Below are 23,073 nucleotides of genomic sequence, written 5' to 3'. Positions count from 1 at the left end.
ACTAGCGAGATTTAGTCTGAGGTGTTTTGTTTTATCTTTATTTCGACGATTACTTGGACGTTTAACAATTTTTACAGCTATATTTATGTATGAAATTAATGCAAAAGAGTTCTTTTGTACTCCGCTAGTTTGTTCACCTCTTTTGAGGCTCATCATGGAAAATATTAATTAATTCTTTTGTCATTTCTTATATATTCAACCATCACGAGGTCTTTGGTTGTTTCTTAATTATATAAATATAAACATGTACAGATGTATGAAATAGTGAAGTATCTACACCATGCTTTCTGATTTAGTGTTCTAAATAATACATGTATGAGCCATAACTTTAGATATTTGTAATCGATATTCCTTGGACAGATCTAAGGGTAATTATGCAACTTAAAAAAGATGTATTGTTATTTACAGCAGTCCACAGCTCTTCCATCATAGCGCCGTCCATATTACCGAATATTCTTATAATTATCTTTGTAAAGATCTTTATTTCGACGAATTATTTAGCAAGGATACTTATAGGTACCAAATTCGAATCTTCCGGGAATACAAATTATCATCTTTATACAACTTTATACCACCTACCGGTAGCATGATAAATTCATTATCACTGGTTGTCAGTATGAGAAGAAGTTGAGAGCAACTTGAGAACGGATTTTCCAATTCCCCAGCACAAAAGAACGTCTGCTCGCGCCAGTTTAGAGGTTTAAAGGTTCATTGTATTCCTCCGCGCAAAACTTCTATTTGTTTACGCTTGTCACAGGCGATCGTTGACCATTGAAAGTAAAAGTAATTTGGAAAACATGTACAAATGTATAAGGTAGTAGTATATAGATGATAAATAGTTTATCATACAGTATTTTCAGTGTTTGTCGTTCGAACAATTTTCTCATCGCTCGCACGTAAATAAAATATCGAGTCCACCTGCGGTGGCCTTTCGATTTTATCCACGTGCTCGCGATGAGAAAATTGTTCTCACGACAAACTGTGAAAATACTGTGTGATAATCTATAAATCCATAATAGCAATCAAAACAGTTGACGTAGTATTTTCTCCATCGCAAATCCAACTATCGTGAACAAAGTTTACAATCATAGTTCACAAAATAGAGACATTTTTTTTAGTAAATAGACATATTTATTATCTAAACAGTCAATAAAATGTAATAGTATAATTACCTTATAATCTCAACTGTCAAGTAAGTTATGTCCGCAAGTATAATATATATACAACTTCAAAACATATCCATTTTAAACACATCAATAGAGATTGAATCGGAATTTGTCTGATGCCATGCAAGTATGAACGAGAGGAATTTACTTACACACCACATGTGTTACCTTCGCTAAAGCCGCTCATGTGGTGGGGAAGTAAATTGTTTCCAATTGCAGGAACCTTGGAAAAATCCAGAGTCAGTCCCTATAATTCCAAATCTGATTCTGTGCTTTGAAACAGGTCTGTGATTAGAGAATAATAGCACATGTGAACCAAAAGTCAGCTGTTGATATAAGTTTGAACGTCTGTTTTCTTCATCAGAATTCCTTTAAAATGAGCCATTCTCGTTCGAGTTGTCTCCCATTGCATAAACCAATCTCGTCGTGAAAAGTTTCCTCATTATTCTTTTTTATCTTTGTCTAATTTGTTTATAATTATTAGTATTAGAACTTTTGAAAATAAATCAGATTTAACAAAACCATTTTTGTAATAATGACGCGTTTATCGTCAGACGTACAATATCGACAATATTTATCTGAAAAAGCAAAAACTGAAGAGCTGTTTTTGGGTCACACATATGGGCGTCCGTTTTAGGATAAAATACATAAACAACTTAAGTGCAATACGGCGCACATACTACTATTAACCAATTATAGAACATGTAACAAAGCACAAAATCATATTCGGATTTTTATTTATTCGAGTACAAATAATATAAATAGCATTATGCCAGTAACATTTTAAGCAAACATAACAAGCAAGTTCGTGGAATTTATATCCCCCGCTTGCAGGACATATTGTAGGTTAACATGATTTAGGTTAGGTTTAAACATGTGAGTATCGGGCTGTTGAGCTTGAAACTCGAAGAAAAAAAAAGAGTCTTATACTTCATTAATTACCCGTAAATATGCACGAATCACATCGGTTGACAAACTTAGCATGAGTCGGATGTGCCTACGGAATTTGGTTGAAATATCTGCACAATATCTACAGTATTTTATCAAACGAAATCCAAAGAGTGCCCGAGACAGGTGGAAAAACAAAGGAACACAAACATTGCTATCAAGTTTGAAGGAATTTGGCTAATATTTGCTAGAGTTATTAATCGGAAACTGTAGATAATTACGTTTTCCGTTAATCAAGGGACCATAACTGGAGTCCGATTAAAGTGGTTGTCAAACTTGGCCGAGCCCTGAATGCGTTAAAACCTGTTATTAAGTTTGAAGAAAATAAGTTAACATTTGTTGCAGTTATTGCATGGAAACGAAGCGTGACAGGCACACAGACTGACAGACGGACTAACCCAAATTAATATCCCTCGTTTCGGTGAAAGCGGGGGATAATAAAAAAGATAACCGATCGAAATTAAATCACCTTACATTGCATAATAGAAAGGATTTCCATTTTTTTACGTGGCATTATACATGGCTTTACTTTCAAGATGGGTTATTTTAGAGCCGAAAATAAGTTGTGCATCCAAAACACGGTATCAGAAGACTGATAATCAATTTGGCGCCTTACATTACCGTCACCTGCCATAACACTCCATTCCTCCTTTAAACAAACGGTTTGATTATCCCCTTGTCCTACGTGACTAGGACAAATCGTTACAAGGATAGTGGTTTGTCGTTGCACGGCTTCTAATAATACAACAGAAGTGATATAAAAACAGATGAATATTGCACACACGTGGAGGATAATAACGTACCTATCGCTGGATGTTTGAGCATTATAATGGCTGCTGAAGATATTCCAAGCCAAGCGTGACGTTTGCCTTGAGCTGTAACACTTCAATTTGAACTGTCATTTGATGCTGTACTCTGATTTGTGGTTTATTTTGGACGAACTACCTGACTCAGTAGCACAATACTGTATTTCGATTCAAACACGCTCATTATTTTAAATGGAAGCAAGAAGATCCTTATATGTTAACATAAAGCTTAGCATTATGTGCTGTACTTGCATATTAAGCGCATGTTTGAAACGGAACTTGGATTACTAAGACTTACACTATGACATGCAATGGTCTAAATTTCTAGGTAGCTCTTTTCCAAATCCGTCTTATTGTTTAGCCTTCAATGAATTTCAAGGATCCCTGTTCCACCGCACTATGATCTTTTGTGTATACATTATATTTAAATTTATAACTTTTCTATCTGCTTCTGCATATCATTAACTTTCTTCAAAAAAGACGAAAAAAATGTTCATTAGCAATAAGTTTCCAAGAACATTTGATTAGCGCAGTGTTTAAAGTGTTTTTTTTAACTTTTTGCGCTTTATATATTTTTATTCCAGACATAATTTTAAGTCAAGGGCTCGAATCCCGGTCTTGACCGGCCGTCAATTTGTTACACCCAGAACACTGGTACATATGGTTATGGTCATAGTTATTGGTCAAGTAAAGATGCAGCACACACATGTACTATGTTGTTCAGAAGTTCCGGTCTTACGTTCTACAGAAAAGTTATGAAGAAATCGAAGGTTCTGTAATTGCCGGGCATCTAGTGGATATTCATGAGGACTAGTTTGATCCTTTGCTGTACATCAAAAGAATTGGACGGCAGCTTAAGGGTAGCATTGACCATATTTGAAGTTGGTTGTTGCTCCTCTGTAATATTCAAAAGACAAGTCAAGCGACTGGTGTGTTTTATTCGTAAGAAGCAATCAAATAGCTTGCTACGTGCCTTCGATTTTGCCATGACATACACCAGGTGTGCAGAGAACGGTAGTCAGCGCTATGCATGGAATATCGAGGATGCAGAAGTTCTGTGTATACAAAAATATCTTTGACTAATCATTGTAGCACTTGCCTAGCATTGAAGGCCCGGCACTATTGTTATTTTAAGGCGATATTAAAATACATTGAGAAATCTTCAGCTTGATGCCTGCTGACCCCCCTGGTATTTAATACCAGGAAAGAAATATAATTTCTTCCGGATGTCTTTCTGGACGACTTTGATTCCACCAACATGGCCCCGGGTCTTGGTTTGACTGTCCACCACTGCATTGCTCAGCAACTGATTCACCTACAAATAGAGGCCATTCAAATGATCCATGTTCATCACATTTTAGAATAATGTACCTTGTATTCTTGGGTCTCGTTTTGTTCCATTTCAGTTATTTCATAATATCATATACGTCTCATAAAGTTCTCAAATTCAACTTCGATTCAACTATAAAATACACATACATAGTATCTCGGTAAAATGTCTGAACACTTTTCTATCTGCTTCTGCATATCATTTATAACTTTTCTATCTGCTTCTGCATATCATTTATAACTTTTCTATCTGCTTCTGCATATCATTTATAACTTTTCTTCAAAAAAGACGAAAAAAATGTTCATTAACAATAAGTTTCCAAGAACATTTGATTAGCGCAGTGTTTAAAGTTTTTTTTTTTAACTTTTTGCGCTTTATATATTTTTATTCCAGATATATTTTTTCCCAACCAATTATATTAAATAAGTATACTTGTAAGTAAATTTNCCCCCCGCCCCCTCCTGAACAAATAGGAGGGTCCTCAAATATTCTTCATTCACCATTCACTCTGGATTGGATGTGGATTGGATTATTACCCTGTTTGTGTTAATCTGTCAAAATATATCGTTTCATTCAAACCATACTTAATCAATTTTTTGTCGCATAAATGTTTTAATGCTATTATTTTCTATATTATAGCGGAATGCTAGAATCTATGAGGTTTATAAAGTTAACGCAACATTTCCTGTCTAATACTGTTTCTTATCTAAAACCTATTAATTTAAATCGGTATTGAAACAACAGTTGTGTTGTATCTGTTATAATTTTAAAAGGAGTGCTACACGCTCGTTTCCAGTCTTTGTTTCTAATACAAGCCATTCAGACTGATATGTCTCGCCTGTGCCACAATAACCAAACTTGGACCAATGATGCATCTTAGGAAGTACATCTCAGCCCATGCATCAAATGCTGGATGCGGCCTACCCTTTCATGGTCCATTGACTTTGTCAGCATCTCAACTGGCAACTCTACAGACCCAACCTGAACGTTTTTATTTGCAACTAGATAATCTACATGCAATGATATTTGATATGATCATTTCTAAATCTAAAGGAGAAAATGATGTTAAACATTATGAAACATGAAACATAACATTGCTTTTCTTCAAATGTTTTAAATTACTCTAATAATACAACAAATCGCCGATACTTAAAGGGCAAATTTGTCTAGTTTCTTGTCAGAGGAATACATATATAACATAGGGAGGTGTGCATTGTCACCCCAAAGAAAGACCCGGAATAGTGTGTGACAAAATCGAGCAAAGTGTGTTTTATGGTCCAAACAAAGACGTGTAAAGAAAATTGTGTATTCTAATGTCATGAACAAACAGATAAAGGGACGTATATGACCTAATTTGATACAAGGACAGGTGGGAAAGTTTGTACTGCCATTCCATACATAAATAGGTAAAGAGAAGTTGTTTATCCTCATTCTATGTACAGTACTGTACAGACAGATACACAGCATAGCATATTTTCTTGTTAGATACAAAAATATGTAAGGATTACCTTGAATAACTGTAATAACATTAACAACTCAATCTATTTTACTTCAAACTCATCTTGTCATGTCTCCCTCTTCCTTATAAAACACTCACATTGTCACCTCTCCCCCTTCCTTATAAAACACTCACATTGTCACCTCTCCCTCTTCCTTATGAAACACTCACATTGTCACCTCTCCCTCTTCCTTATAAAACACTCACATTGTCACCTCTCCCCCTTCCTTATAAAACACTCACATTGTCGCCTCTCCCCCTTCCTTATAAAACACTCACATTGTTACCTCTCCCCCTTCCTTATAAAACACTCACATTGTCACCTCTCTCCCTTCCTTATAAAACACTCACAATGTCACCTCTCCCCCTTCTTTATCATTTGCTATTCTGACATATTTACTTGCCTCGTCTTCATTCCATTTACCTTACTCTGTACTCGCCTTCATATCTCTTCTTCAACGTTGTATCAACATTGTCATGTCCCGTCCTTCATTCCTTCCTTCCTTTTGATGTCTCCCTACACTTCTACTCATCTTGTTGTCTCGTCCTCTACCTTTGCACTGGTCTTACATGTATCAAGCTACTCTCAACTTTAATTGACACCAACTTGTTATCTCTCCCTCTAGTTAGAACAATCTTGACACCTCCTCTCACTCTAACTTACTTTCAACTCAATTTGTCACCTCTTCCCCTATCTAACTCTTTCTTACCTCAATATCTCTCTCTCTCTTTATTTAATTTACTCTAACCTTTTCAATCAGCTCAAGAAGGTGAAGTTCGTAGCTGTATGCATAGAAAACATCAAGAAATGCTCTCATAAACCACATCTCCCGTACGTGTGGATCTTTTATCCAAGTCCCATGCTGACCTGCAAAGCAAATCACATTGTACAGGTGTTCTATTCGTATTTTCAGATCATACTGGTGTTATTTTTGTATTTTCATAACAAAACCCCTAATAGTAGCACAGTGTACAATTTGCGTTAAACATCGCTAAATCGAGTGTATTAGTTATACATTTCTTATGCCATCGTTTGACTTCAGCATAGCATGTCTAAACTAGCAAATATAATTAAACCAAGTTTGCAGAGTACCAGAACAGACCACCTCAGCAACTTCACTCCTTGATAAGGAATTTTATTGCATGTGTATATTTCTAATACGACAAGTAACATATAAATTTTTCTTCAAGGAAGTTTAGAGAGTCACCTCTGAACACAAACTCATTTGAAGTATATTCATACATTATATGAAATTGGTTCAAAATCCATTCAGAAATAAAGTAGCTAGAGTGATGATGACAATGTGCACCTGTGACTATGATCTTGAATTCTAAGGGTTCATCTTACTGCCGGGCCCAATCATTGTACCAAGTTTTACTACGATTATACACAAATAAATATCCTTTGGGCGTAGTTAGCTATAGTGTAATCCCAACTTAAACCTATGGCCTTGACATTTAATCTTTAATATCAAAAAGGGTTTTGCTGTTGTTAGGCTCAATTATTGTACTAAATTTTAGCAGAATTTGATAAAATCCCTTTGCACCAAAGAACATATAAGATGTGTCTTCAAGCAATCCCAGTTTTTACCCATGACCTTGACCTCTGGCTTAAAAGGACTCAACCCCATGCCATGTCCAATCAATTTACCACGTGTAAATGAGATTGGACTAATGACCTTTACACCAAAAGTAGTACAAGGTTCATTTCTACATGTATTACTACATGTATACAATTAAATTATATACATTATCAAATATTTCCCCAAACATGTTTTCCTAAGTTAAGCTCACCATGGTACACATGGAAGACAAAAAGGTTGTCCTCGTTGGTTGACGAGTGATCTTCACCAGCATCTGCGACTGTTCTGTCTTCTGGTGGTTCTTGTGCTAAATTATATATTGAAAAGAACTTTTACACAAGTGACGCAGAGATATAAAGCATTAGTTTGACATATAAAGTAACAATAAGCCAATGATAATGTACCTCCCAGGATAAAAGTCATGTTAATGAGGTCATACAAATGTAGGCCAAACAGACCAACATTATTAACTCATTCACCACTGAAATTTCATAATGAACCATTCCAACTTTTGAATCGGAAGAGTTCAAATGTGTCTTCAGGGGTGTATGATTTAACAAATGTGACACACATTTCATTTGCACATCTATAACAATGTATAGTTATAGCAAATGTCAACATGAAGCCAAGAAAAGGTCACTGCATGGTCAAAACCATCGTCACCATCAATCATGCTATACATTTCATTCATATATATCATAACACTGCCCTGATAAACGTTAAGTCAGAACTACAGTGATCAAATGGCATAGTTCAAAAATAACATTATTTTAAATCATAATATAGGTCATTAACTGTTGTATGTGAAATATACCATCATATATTACGTTATACTTAAGTTCAACAAAAAACAGCTACAGGTCTAGTGTCAAATGGAACATAAGTATCAATAAAAATACAGTAAACATACTTTAATTTAGCTTACTCAAATTTTAGCACATTATCAAGTTTTGACAGATTGGGGCTTGGATGAAGGGGCAACCACAAAATATGCCATAGAAAACAATTTACAAGGACTTAAATTGGTGCAGTCATAATTTAGAGCAATATTTAAAGCCGAAAAACGCTAAAACAAACACTACCACTAAAATATATATATTCACAGTATGGTTAACACTGACATATATTGCATAAGGGACTGCAAATGGATGTGTAATTATATGAACTTGTAAATTCTGTGTTTTTCCTGCAATTTTTCTAGACTGATTCATGGTATGGGTTTCGGTAAAAAGAATCTGACAGTCAAGAAAAAGGAAAACAGTTTAAATAATTATTCATGCAATTAGATATAGTTCTAATTTTATTTTCATTTTAAATTGATAGAATTAATGATTTAAACAACATAATTAGTTTGGATTGATACCATGCTTACTAATCTTTTGTTAGTCCTGAATAACGGAATTTAAAGATTTATCACTCAAATGTATTATCTGTGCTTTTATATGGAGCAGATACATGGTAAATGACTTAAGGAGACGGGAAAATTCTAGACACCTTCCTACATAAATTTCTCAGAAAGATACTAAGAATATTCTGGCCAGAAAAAGTTACAAATGAAAAAGTAAGAGAGCTTGCAGGAACTGACAGAATCAGTGACATCATAAGAACAAGACGATGGAGATGGATAGGGCATGTGTTGAGAATGGCGCCCAACTGCCATGCACTGGGTTGGACATCAGAACAGAAAAGGAAATGAGGAAGACCAAAAGAAACCTGGAGAAGGACAATAGAGAAGGAAATGAAACACCTAGGCTTCTCATCATGGTGAGACGCTGCAAAGAAGGCAGAAGATAGGGTGTTATGGAGAGGACTATTCTCCACTTGGAGAGAATTAAGGAACTAAGTCAAGTAAGTCAAGAATTACTGAATTTACCTCATCTTAATTTCCTAATGATTTATTCCAGTATCATCTCTTTTGATTTTAATATTGCTAAAACAAAACATGCTCGAAACGGTGAAATATACTTTATCAAGTTTTATCTACTGTTAAAAACATCATTTAGTTAAATAATCGAATTTGCTTGCGGAGCATGGATGTACACTGTGTGGGCCTGAGTTTGTTCACCTTAAACCAATCAAAGTGCTCACAGAGTGCCTTTGACTTTGTCATGATATATTTCAGGGGTGCAGAGAACATAATAGAGCATATAACCCATGGAATTTCAAAGATGCTTATCTATACATGTAACACGCGAAATTCACACATAGGCCCCAAGTCCCATTGAAAACTAGGTACCTGTCAAGTTTTCATCCAGTATGGTGATCACGATGAATATCTTCGGTTTACCCCTTAAAGCTTCACACTGTTTCACCATGTCTATCATATTGGGTAAGTTCACACATTTATTGTCCCTGTCAAAGACACAGCCGCATCCTGCTCCCACAGGCCCATAGGAAAGGCAGAACATCATGAAGTATCCAGTTCTTTTCAATTCTTCAACATTTTTCTTTATCATTTCTACTGTGTTTCTTTCAAATTCCTTCAAAAGATAAATACAATACAATAATTAGAAAATATTTAAAAAAAAAATATTAATGAAACAAAATGATGGGTTTCAGAGACATGAATGATTTTTATTATTTCTTGAAATACCTGTTCTTGATGGAGAAATGGCAATTTCAACTGAGAATGCATCATTTATAGTTTCAAAAATCATATAACAACATTAATTTCCTTACACATTTCAACTGCAGAAACTTAGTGCATTACTAGTAACTTAACCATATGATACATATGCAGTACATTTGGATGAAGTGTGGATTTTGCAACAGCTTTAAACACACCATTTCACTGGAAACTGGAGTACTCGGAAAAAATACCTGTGGTTCAGTATGTAATACCCTTTCCTGATTTCCTCTAAAACTAAGAGGCTGTCAGCCTCATATTGAGTATGTTAAGTCTGATCCACACTTCAGACTGGTGATTACCACCATGTTTCATCAAAATCTGACAGACAGTTTCTGAGAAGAAGTCGAAAATATGATTGTTTATGCATGATGCACAACTCACAACGACGGACAAAAGCCAGTATTAAAAGGTCATCTGAGTGACCTAAAAACAGAAACTAGTGGTGCAAGATACACTTGACAAATTTCAGCCCCACTGAGCTTAGGGCTCCGGGAATAGCTCTCTTACCAACACATTTTCACACAAGGCACTCACAGAATCTTAAAGTACAACAGAATTTATGACAGCATTTGAATTCATTCACTGACTACAGTATTATATGTATTATAATTTACTCACCTCAGCATTCTTGTTCACAAGCTTAGCAGTACAATTCCCAGTTTTAATTGTTGAGTCTAAAAATGACATGAGATTGTTTAGGCATTGATTACAATTGTCAAAATCTTCACGACGCATTTTGATTTTTTTTTCCAAATCTTCACACATCGCCGGTTTCTGTGGACAGCATTTCAATCGAACAACGAATCCTTTCTCAGGACACTCTGTGATTCTGTAAACCTACAAATATAAACATGTTTATTAGGCAGGTTTAACATCATTCCCGCTTAAAATTTGCCTCCGTCATAATTTTGTCCGTTTCACCCTTTTTGCTTTTTAAATTGACATAAATTCCCCATCCAAATAACAACATAATCACTAGTGATAGGCTGATGATAGATAAAAAATCGATCTGTTTGCCTTTTCCGATTTAGATTATCGATTACAATTTACATAATCGATATAATTGGTCCATCATTGAAATCAAAGTGTTAAATGTTTTCAATGTAAAATATGCATTGAAAGTCATATACTCTTATGATTTTTACCATATTAGTGATAAAACTATATACAAATTGCTTGAAATTCATTCTTTATTAAAGAACGAAACCCAATGTATAGTAGTTAACAACTCTATTTATTGATGTAAAGGAGTGTTCTCACTTTATTTGGGTATTCTGTCCTGTAAAATTACCGTGGAATCAGACAGAAGACGCCTTTTCTCCTCCTCTGTGCATTTTCTACTGTAAACCATGCCTTTCTTTTCTGGCCAACTTTTAACTGTATGTAATAAAAATATAATGTCATAAATATATTAAGATGAATTTTGCCAATTGAGGTTCTTCATCATGTATTAGTAATTGATCATGTTTATCAAATTTGAGTTGGTTAAGGATCTGCTCTTCTGAGGTTATTATAATGTTCAAGTCTCGTTTTGATCTCGTGTAACAGGATTTTATTAAATTTAACAAAAATTATCATTTTAAAAGCAAACGTGCATCTGAAAAATCTGTCAAAAAATCTACAAACCCATAGTTTGCTGGGTTTTTTCTCTCTCAAGTTTTTAAAAATATGCCAATTTGGCAGCCATTCTGAAAATGTGACTTTATTAAACTCTAAGCATGTCAAAATTGTACTTTTTTGACGCTTGCTTAATCACTAAAATTGTCACTGCATCGTTATTGAAGCAGGTTGATTTTTGCTGCACAAGTTTATAATGTTCAATAGTATGAAAATAATATGATCAAAGTGGGAAATTGAACAATATTGGTATTTTATTACTCATTTCTATCAGCCGAAGTCCTTTTGCATTTTGATCATGTAAAAATTGAAAAACAAGGCAAAGTATTGCAAGGTAATCCATAGTCCCCCACCGGTAATGATTTCTACATTTAACAAATAGTACACTAATGTCAAAAGTCAAAGGTCAAGTCATAGGTCACAGTGACATGATTCTTGCACTCTGCACTCCGTCATCCCAAGATGTCCTTGTACATCAAATTTGGTTACTCCAGGTAAAATAGTATAGAAGATATGCCCCAAACAAACATTTTCAAACATTAAGGTCAAAGGTCAAGTCATAGGTCACAGTGACCTAATTCTTGCACTATGCACTCTGCCATCCCCAGATGCCCTTGTACATCAAATTTGGTACATCAAGGTGAAATAGCACAGAAGATAATTCCCGGACAAACTTTTTCAAAAGTTAAGATCAAAGGTCACAGTGACCTAATTCTTGCACTCTGCACTCCCGCCATCCCAAGATGTTCTTGTACACCAAATCTGGTTACTAAAGCGCTTTACAGTAAATAGATATATAATTAATACAATTAGCATGTACAATTTTTGAGGAATTGCTGAGGCTGCATTCCTCATCAGGCGCTAACTACTAGTCCTATGCTACCTGGCTAATATCTTCCTATGTGTGTATGCCTGCGTGTGTGCTGCAGATGTATTGTGTTCTGTTTGTAGTGGGACCGTGCTTCCAACGGCATCTTTTATGGTGCCATCTCACTTGAACGCTACATCACAGATACCGCAACATCCACCCCAGACCATTTTATACCTCAGGGTTGTTGGAGTTGTGAGGGCAGAAGAAAAACATTTTTTTCTGATATTCCATGCAGGCGATGACTTTGGGAATCGAATCCCAGCCGCCTGCGTGGAAGGCCGAAGTGTTAACCACTCATCCAATCTGCCCATGTTATTTATTTTTTCATATTCTCCTTTTAAAAAAAAGTATTCATGTAGCCCAAAACAGTTAGGCTACGACATCCTTAATTCGAAAAACACCATATTTATTACCCAATGGGCCATCCGGCCGAATACATAATGTCTTATTCAGAGTAGGGAGTTGGGCTTATTATAGGACAATGGAGAAGCACTTGTTGGCATTTTTGCATGGGCTTATTTATGGATAAATATGGTAAGAATTTATGTAACAATGATGATGTAGATGAGCAACGATCAGGTGTAAACTAATAACAATGAATCTGTCAACAAATAGCCATGGTTGACCTATATGTAGCAACAGAGAACTAACTGGCATTAAACTTTGGATTATGAAATAAAAGTCAAACAGGTATTCTGACATTTCACCACTGTATAAAAGTTGATGAAAATCTGTTAAGAAATGATGTCGGTAGATCTAGAGTCATTATAATGAATCGCAACACAACGGGATGCGACTTTACAGGAAGGGATGGGATGGACATTTTGATTGATTGAGTGGTTTAACGTCTGCTTCACTACCGAGTAGTTCTGTTATCCAGCAGAGAAGGGATGGACGTGGGTAACACTGTTTTACATATACACCATAACACCTCCCATAAACATCCAGTATCACTAACAAAATTTCCTCTGACACTGACGCCAGACTTAGACATGTCCACAGATGGATGTCTCGTAACACCTATCTGTCAAAATGTCTAAGTCTGGTGTCAGGGCCAGAGAAAACTCAGGCTATAAAAAAATATGGAGGCTTGGCAAAAATGCTTACAAGCATCCTCTGTTGGTATAGGCTGTATCAGAGATGGCTGGACCTGTATTGGCCTGTCAGTTGACAGTAGGGGTGCTGTCACAGGTTGTATCGACTCCTGTTGTATTATTGGCTCCGGCTGTTCAGGTGCTGATTCAGGTTTCATTAATTCCTTTGCCACATGTCTGTTACCACTTTTTTCCAAGGCAGTAATAAATTTTCCATAAGCTTTAGCTCCTCTAAATTTCAACAGGTACAGAAGCTCTTTTGTCTGTGCTTTTGGTGCTGGCTTTTTTAACTGAAATAGATTAAGGTGAAGAGTACCACTGCATCAATTGTAATCGTGAAGAAGAGTTCACATTCAGAGTTGTTTTTAGACTTATAGTATTCTCCCTTCTATATTGAAGAAGAAGCGACAAGAAGGAGTTTCTATCTTCAAGTTATTACATATATATTTATAATTTCCCCTGCAAAGTTTTTCATATGCTTTGCGGCCAATAAAATGGACATTAATTTTGACCTTAAGCTTGTTTAATTCCTGTATGGCATTGTTGATATAGTGTATATATAGGCTTCCCAATGAAAAGTTCCTAAGTTCGACCCTTACATTTGTCTTTTGTTCATTTTTTGTCATTTCTATTTTCAAACATTGAAACAACTAGAATTTTGTAAAAAGTATGGCAACATGTAATTTTTCTGGAATATTTCTTTTGAAAGGCCCGGCTAAAACAAATATTTTACAATATAACAACAATCACAGTAATAAAGTTATGGTAAAAAAAGTATTCTAAAGTTAAGCTAAAAGAAATGCAGGACTCTTATGCAACATTTACTATTGTTCCGTCACGAACATTTACTTATTATCAAATTCAGTCGAAAAGTCTTAACTGTTTTGAAGCTATGACATGGACACGCATTATTATTATATCTCATCTATATATTGTTTGGATTACATTGATTACATGACAGGTAACTAAAACATTGTGTAATCCTCATGTGCTCAAGTTGCTCGGGTCACATTTCCCTTATCCTGTGCCTTTCTAGGAAAATAAACAAGATTGAAGGATCACTCAGGAGTTCTGAGTGAATGAAGCAGAGGACAAAGATTGACTCAGAATCCTAACCTTCCTCATTGTTGTTTTATTGTTCTATTTCAGTATAACTAGATATTTCTTAGTTTTGTTTTAGGGAAACATGATTCTTTATTTTCTCGGAAAAAATCCTATTCCACAATGGTGAAGTATTTGCCCTAACGAAACATGATTAATCTCAGGCAATGTTATGTACGTAAGCAAAATAAGTAACAAATCATTAATATCACCTACATTTCCAACTGTTATGCATTAATGTAGAAAAGATAGCCTGAACAAAGCCCTTGAAATTATGAACCGACACATATTCATCTGGCTGCATGTAATATAATTATACTGATAGAATATAGGTTAATTAGTTGGACTTTTGGAATGTATTTAATTCAATGTAAATCAGACCTGTATACAGGTGTTAAAAATGGAGAGTTGTCTCCCTTTGAATGTAAGCAGTGTCAAGCACTACTGTACATGTTTGTCGATGTATTAATGACCACTGTTTATTGTAATTGTATTGTTTTCTTATGATATTGAGTGAAAAAAAAAAATCAAAATATTTAAGATAAAATAAAAAAAATGAAAAAGTTTTGCCAGGAAATATTCAGCTTTTTAGAAATAAATAAAATTGGCCAGACAAGCATCACAAACCCCTGACAACAGTCTGCCTTGATATTCTGACAGTGTTATACCCAGGTCATGTACTTGTAGGTAATGTATATTTCAATAGTCATTTGGTTTCCAAAAGTATTTATTAGTATTTAGACAAACTGTGCTACTGTACGTATATTTTTTTCAACAAAACAACTATAGTTTCCATGCTCTGTTTCAATTAAAACTAACTCAAGAAAATAAACGGTTAGTACTTAACATCCTTTTAACAGCTACCGGGGCATTTAAGGATGAGCCAGGTTTTGGTGGTGGAGGAAAACCAGAGTACCCTGAGAAAAATCACCAACCTATGGCCAGTACCTGGTAAGTGCCCCGATAGCAATCACTAGCCCTCCACCACTGTGACCCAGTGGTGGAGGGCTAGTAATCGCTAGATGATCAGACAGAGGCCTGAACAGCTCAGCCACCACCACTTCAAGAAAATAAATGCAATTAATTTAACTTAAACTGATACAAAATTTGACCCAACTACTATTATTGGTTTTCTATAACAGTTATGTTTTGAGACACAAACATTTGATTCCCCAACCCATGCTGTTCCAACGGGATTCCTCTAGCGAGAACTAATTGTATAGATCCCTTATTGATATATAAAGCTAATATTCACTTTATTATACCCCCCGCAATGAAGTAATTAAGTGGTGAGAGGGGAGGTATACTGGAATCAGCTTGTCTATCTGTCCATAAAAAAGTTTGTCCGGACAACACCTTCTAAAGAAAGGGACAAATTTCAAACGAAAATTTCCAGATATGATAGCTTACACCTGAAGTTGTGCATCCAGGTATTTTTTTTCATTCTGACCCTTTTTCTTTTACAAAGTGATGTTAAAATGTTAAATGTTAAAAAATCCTTATCTGGACATGTCCTCCAAAACTGAGGGGTCAATTTCAATGAAAGTTGTCAGATATGGTAACAACTATCTGATTGTGTGCATCCAGGTATTCTTTGTCCAATCTGACCCTTTTTTCGGAGTAATGGCCCTTTGTTGAAAAACACTTGTCCAGACAACTCCTCTAAAACTATGGGGCCAATTTCAATGGAAGTTTACAGATATGGTACACGCTTTGTAACTGCCCCCTGACATTGTGCATCCAAGTACCGTAAATTTGCACGTATAGTGAACACTTTTTAGTGAATATTGTCATGTCAAAAAGGGGGTGCACACTATACGCAGGAACAAGTCATTCTTGGCGACACAATTATTACCTACTCTTAAATGATTAAAATCGGTAATCTGTGGTCATGACTGCTGATTTGGCGACAAACACTAGCTGGGCACAAGTTATATTTTTACAGGTAAGTTGACCGGAGGGCATAACCACCGATGCCATTTGACTCTGGACAATAGGCTAGGTAGGAGCGCCATGCTTCAGGGAAAATTATTGACACTTCTCAACACCACAGTTAATACAAATTACAATGCTAGCACTCTATCAGTGATTACCGATTAACAATAGCTCTACTGCAAATTAATTGAAGTTATTTGCAGTCACAATCGAGGGACTGTGTTGTTTTCAATCCTCAACACGTGATGTGAAGACCTCCTGCACTGTTAGAACTACAGACTGATTTGACCGTAAAGGGATTATAAAAAATATGTTTATACTAGAAGCGTGGACATTCAATACATCCCCTTCAAATCTACTTGAAGGGAAAAAAATAAAAACGGAATACACAATTTTCATGATGCTTCATTTTAAAATATTGAAATAATTCACGAGGTTATCGATCACGTGTTTACGTAGTGTTAGACACGAGATCAACATGAAAGTGAGCCGGGAAAAAACATGCACACTATAGGCTTCACGATTTAGTAAAAATCCCAACAGAAATAACATTGAAATGGAGCCTATAATTGAAACACTACATTCTTTATAATTATGGGAAAACCTCTGAGATGTTGAAACATAAGTTGATCGGCAATTCTCTGGCATCGGAATTAGCTACACTTTCTTCGTTTGGTTTACCAACTACATACTAAAACTGACAAATTCTGCAGGATTTGTCCATCATCCACTCGGTATGGAGGAAGACCTTCATGAGCTTGTTCACTCCAAGTAATCAATCGTTAATTTATCGGCGTTATAAACAACCAAGCTACCTTTGATGCTACTTTTCCATTTTGATATCGGTTATTTTCAGGATTTGTTTTCTCCATTTTTTCTCTTTTCAAATTTGACCCCAAAAACGTACCCGCGCACTATACCCGCAAATTTATGGTAGTATGTTTTCATTCAGAGCCTTTAAAAAGGAGTTATGGCCCTTTGTTAAAAAAAAACTTTGTCTGCCTCATAACCTTCTGGGATGATTTCAATGAAAGTTTTCAGATATGGTAATTAACCCCTATTGTCATGCATCAGGGTAGTATTTTTTCCATTTTAACCCTTTTAAGGAGTTATAGCCCTTTGTTAAAAATCTTTGTCTTGACAACTCTTCCTTAACTACCAGGACCAAAAGTGTAATATTCGGTATCAAAATAATAGTTAGAATATGTTGCACACGATGATGATATAATTTTATAGTAATTGTGTCATTTAAATTCTGGTCCTATTTATCATCAAATGAATTCTGAAACTAACTGTTCCTGATTTAAGCTTCCTACACCCATACCTTTTTGGATTTATCTTGTTTTGAAATTCCAAGCAGGGGCCAACGCTGATGTTAAATCTCCATAGGTGTTGACCCTGACTTTGGAGGAAAAATACACAACTTACCAAGATTTTGTCTATGTAAGACTCATCAAAGATGCCCAGGGAAAGCAATTCATCACAAACAGCCTCAGGATCTCCAATGTTGTCGACAATGAACCGATATCTTTGGCGCAGTTCCTCTATGTGTTTAGCTTCCATTGTCTACGACAGGTTGTCTGTCAACCTGTTAGGTGAAGCAACATCATGCGTTTATATGTATACATGTATATGCTAAAATATATTCTTTATGATATGTGAAGAACATTGTAGGAGAGGAAAAATGCATGGCCACTCTCTGACTTGGGTTTGAACCTGGGTTCCTCCGAACTCTAGATAGACAATTTAGCTTCCTGGTAGCTGACGAACGACCCCAGTCTTGTTCACTACATTCTTCCATCTTTTAACAAAGTTACAAAGTCTTCAACCAGAGAAATATATATAAAAAAAGACACAAAAGATCCCATACCACCTTTTGTGTGTATATTCATTAGGTGCCCAATGTAGCTATACATTGTATACGTGTTACATCCAGATGAACAATTATATTTTTTTTTTATTTTTTTTATAGTCTTTCATTTTCATGAATTTTGTTAATGCTAACTGCTCTTTAAACTGAAAATTTTGATTGTTTTGTTAAGGTTAAACAAGCCCCCTAAAAAATGCTGAAGTCACCTTAAATTTCAACCCTGTGATAAGTCATGTTCAAAAACCTCAATTAAAAATCGGAACTTATATATGTTATTTGTATATATTGAACTTGTACATTGGCTATACAAAAAATACATAGCCAGGTCAATGTAGTCCAAAATAAGGCATCATGGCTGATGTCTTCATCAAAATAGCTCACTGAACTTATAACATGTCAATCTCTTTTGCGATCCAACTGAGTTCTGAGAAATGACCCATAATTATAATTTAAAGTTTATTTAAATACCTAGGTCATGCAGAGCTTAATTTCTCTTCTACAGCTAGCTGTTGAGAGGAATTCCGACCTCAAATAAAGATAGATGTTGCCATACGAAACCACAAAAATCATAGTAAAATCCACTGGTAATACATTTTAGCAATTAAAAAATAAGAAAACAAAGGCTATTAAAGGGACATCACGTGAAAAGGCGTTTTTTTTTTTAATGAATATATGTATTGTATACACTTCCACTTATGTTACCTCGCTATCCCCATATTCATAGTCCGTTCCAAATGTCCAGTTTGACCACTTGAATTGTTCGGGAAAGCCCTGCTAAAAATAGCGCCGATAACGTCACCTGACTAGGCAGTAAACACAAGTGGTGCAAGCGAGATGAAACGGTTTCCAAAGGGGCCCCCAGAGAGGGGCCGTCATGCAACTGCAACTTCTTACCGCACTAAGAAACCAAGTTATATGATTTTCTAAGTCCGTATTCAAACTTATTGAACAGTTATTATTCATCATTAGAAGTTAATTGCACACTTGCCAATATTCAGAATTTAAATTTATTAAGCTTTAAACATAAATGTGTTGCCAATAAAATTAAACAAGGGATGGGGCACAAGTTTTTACAATTTATCACAGCCTTCTCCCGTCATACATTTACAATTAAATGTCAACAATGATAATAGGCATAAACATAAAGTAGATATATTTAAATATGTATTGAATTTAGTACCGGAATGTGGCCGGTACAGATGGTGCGGGGCTAAACACCTTCCCTACACCAAGGGACAAACCTTTCTGATTTTTTTTATATGTTGCCGGGGCAGAGGAGGCCGGGTATTCATATTAGTACTAATTTAAATCTTGCATGTAAAAACAAAAATAATCGNATCTGTGTTCAAACTCAGACAAAGATACTAGCGAGCTTAATAGTTTTAGATATTTATTCATAACATAAACAGCGCTAGCATTTCTGTCGATTCCATTTCAGCTTAACCGGCTATCCGGAAGAATACATGCACCGTACTAACTGCTACGGCAGTTATTTTCTCCTTTGAATACTGCCCACCTGCAATAATGATTCCGTAACGTACTCCTTGCGCTATCTTTTGACCATTTGTCAACTTTTCGTTTCGTAGCTGACACGGTAGAACACTTTTCTTTCGCTTACTTCACACGGCCAGTCATTTTGTTTACAAAGAAATGGTGTGCTATGCGCATGCGCTAATAGAGGGAAATCCCTGAACAAAACGTTGGTCAGACAGGTAGAAATACCGATGATTTTCTTAGATTTAATCATTTTTATTAATCTATTTCAGCCAAATCCAATCGTTATTTTCCATAAGGAGTCTCACTTGTTATGTTTATGTAGTATTTGAAAAAAAGGCAAAAAATAAAGTTACTTCACCGTGATGCCCCTTTAAGTAACCTTGATTGATAAATGAACTTTAGATGATGTGCCATTTGATAACATTCTGTGATTATATGAATGCGCTAGACATGTTATAAACATTGAAGCTGAAAAGTACAATAATGCTTGTAAATAACAAGTCTAGCTCTTTTATAAAAAAATGAATGTTAAGAAAGGACATTCCTTGTGGAATTTAAACTGCAGAAATGCCATGCCAGGGGAAAATAATTAAAATTTGAAAGAATAAACGATTTAAAAATCAAGTTTCCCCTGCTTGCTTAGATTGCAGCCAATCCGTTTTAACACACATAAATCCCGTCGTGTCATGCCATTATTGGTAACTACGACGTATACAATGTAAATGTAAATTGTTTAGATGCTTTCTTGCAAATGTTTGACACATAAAAGTCAAACTTTAAGTTAAAATCAATGTCTACACCCAAAATTTTAACAACATCTTCACATTTTACAACATGGTCTTTAAAAGTATAGAAAGATATTATAATATGTGTTTTTTCCCAATGGATATTGCCTGAAATTTGTCAGGATTGGTCTTCATACCATTATTACCATACTGAATTCCTTCCCAATTCAGTAGTAGAAGCCCCTTCTCTTAACTGTTTTAAATCTAGATTAAACATCTGTTGGAAAAATATACCGTCCAAGTTTTATCCTAGTTTTTATGCTACACAACCGGTTAACAGTATGTTACCAAACCAAGATGCGCCTATACTAGAAATTTAGCTAACAACGGTGTCGAAGAAGAGGTAAACAGGGATCTCGAACCACTTGATTAAAATATTACTCTCCCCTTCAAGTGTATTCGTTAATTGAACAGGGTCAGAGTCAATATGCGACAGTGTAGAGATGTATCTACCAATATACACTTACATACCTGCGTATACGATACGAAGTATACCAAGATTGCCTGCCTTATTCTTCAGTTTCTACTGTCGACGCCTATGAACCGAAAGTAGAAAGGGGATTTTATTATTTTTTCCGGAAGTTCTATTTAGAGACTTCGGCCTATCGGAAACACTTGGGCCTCTACGTACCTTATTCTTTTCAATCGGAAATTTTCCGAGGAGTTCCGATTTAAATTTACGGAAATACCCGAAAATTTCGGTCGACTGAAATGTGTAAGAGTTAGATCCCTTCCCCTATAACATATTCAGTCATAGACCTGTAATTAAGGTAACTCGCGCACAATTAAAAACGAAACTAATTCTTTAGAGATAAAACGCTTTATAAACACCTAACGTGGCATGAATTATCAACTATACTTTCTCAATCAATTTTCTCTTGTTTCTGAGTGCTAATTGAATAAAATGAGTTCTCGAATCTGTTTTTAATTAACATGATACATTGTGAAATGAGGAAAATAAAAATAAAATAAAAAACAATGCAAAAGAAAAAAGTATTAAATGCCTGCTTTCTGTATAATTTCCAATGATACTCAACTGAACATCAGTGATGAGCCGAATTTAAGCTGAGCACACACTTTTTACACACTTAATCACAGCATAAAACATACAATTTCACAAAATAATGATAAATATTGATAAGAGTTAGTATTACCTGTACATAACTTTCTTCATAGAGTTACGTATACCTGCATAGTGTTGACTGCACATTATTACCTGATAGTGTTTCCTGTATGCTCTAACCTGCATAGTGTTACCTGCATAGTGTTAACTGTACATTATTACATGCATAGTGTTAACTGTACATTATTACAACATAACATTACCTGCATAACATTACCTGCATAGTGTTACATGGACAGTATTGCCTGCGCAATTTTACCTGGAAAGCATTACTTGCATAGTAGTACCTGCATACAATTACCTGCATAGTGTTATATGTATAGTATAACCTGCATAGTAAATTGTATTACAAGCACAGTTTGACATGCATGGTACATTTTGTATTACCTGCATAACATTACCTGCATAGTATTACCTGCATAGTATAACCTACATAGTATTACCTACATAGCATTACATACATAGCATTACATGCATAACATTACCTGCATAGTATTACCTACATAGTAATACCTACATAGTATTACCTGCATATCATTACCTACATAGTATTACTCACATAGCATTACATGCATAGCATTGCCTACATATCGTTTCATTCATAGTCTTACCTACATTGTATTAACTTTATAGGATTACCTGCATAGTATTACCTACATAGTATTACCTGCATAGTATTACCTGCATAGCATTACCTACATAGTATTAACTTTATAGGATTACCTGCATAGCATTACCTGCATAGCATTAACTGCATATTATTACCTGCATAGCATTACCTACATAGCATTACCTGCATAGTATTACCTGCATAGCATTGCCTACATATCGTTTTCTTCATAGTATTACCTGCATAGCATTACCTGCATAGCATTACCTGCATAGTATTACCTGCATAGTCTTACCTTCATAGCATTACCTGCATAGTCTTATCTGCATAGCATTACCTGCATATCATGCATTACCTTCATAGTATTACCTGCATAGCATTACCTTCATTGCATTACCTGCATAGCATTACCTGCATAGCATTGCCTACATATCGTTTCATTCATAGTCTTACCTACATAGTATTAACTTTATAGGATTACCTGCATAGCATTACCTGCATAGCATTAACTGCATATTATTACCTGCATAGCATTTCCTACATAGCATTACCTGCATAGTATTACCTGCATAGTCTTACCTTCATAGCATTACCTGCATAGTCTTATCTG

At 35.3% G+C, this 23,073-nt stretch overlaps 1 protein-coding gene across 2 annotated transcripts; it reads right to left on the bottom strand.

Annotated features, from left to right (window-relative positions):
- Nucleotides 1–2,682: 2,682 nt before the first annotated feature.
- Nucleotides 2,683–21,288, bottom strand: LOC110448426. 2 transcript variants are annotated; one of them, XM_021494653.1, is made up of 9 exons: nucleotides 21,198–21,288; nucleotides 18,007–18,166; nucleotides 13,556–13,832; nucleotides 11,252–11,337; nucleotides 10,579–10,797; nucleotides 9,568–9,811; nucleotides 7,543–7,638; nucleotides 6,498–6,616; nucleotides 2,683–4,235 (listed from the first exon to the last, which is right to left on the bottom strand). In XM_021494653.1, the coding sequence occupies exons 2-9, from the start codon at nucleotides 18,139–18,141 to the stop codon at nucleotides 4,083–4,085; spliced, it is 1,329 nt and encodes a 442-aa protein (XP_021350328.1). In that variant the 5' UTR covers nucleotides 18,142–18,166; nucleotides 21,198–21,288; the 3' UTR covers nucleotides 2,683–4,082. The 2 variants fall into 2 exon arrangements, with proteins under 2 accessions (XP_021350328.1, XP_021350327.1); XM_021494652.1 differs by having other exon boundaries at nucleotides 21,202–21,288.
- Between the last annotated feature and the right edge of the window lie 1,785 nt (nucleotides 21,289–23,073).

This window comes from Mizuhopecten yessoensis, unplaced genomic scaffold (genome assembly GCF_002113885.1).
Source record: "Mizuhopecten yessoensis strain PY_sf001 unplaced genomic scaffold, ASM211388v2 scaffold4033, whole genome shotgun sequence".
Classification (NCBI taxonomy): domain Eukaryota; kingdom Metazoa; phylum Mollusca; class Bivalvia; order Pectinida; family Pectinidae; genus Mizuhopecten; species Mizuhopecten yessoensis.
This window is presented reverse-complemented; position numbering and strand designations above follow the sequence as displayed.

Bases quoted from the DNA above. Each gene is read 5' to 3' on its own strand.
- LOC110448426 (XM_021494653.1), bottom strand. From the start codon at position 18,141: ATGGAAGCTAAACACATAGAGGAACTGCGCCAAAGATATCGGTTCATT. The intron at 11,338-13,555 runs GTAAGCATTTTT...TATTACATACAG, and splicing joins TATACCAACAGAGGATGCTT to TTAAAAGTTGGCCAGAAAAG. The intron at 10,798-11,251 runs GTAATTTTACAG...TTATATTTGTAG, and splicing joins GTCTTCTGTCTGATTCCACG to GTTTACAGAATCACAGAGTG.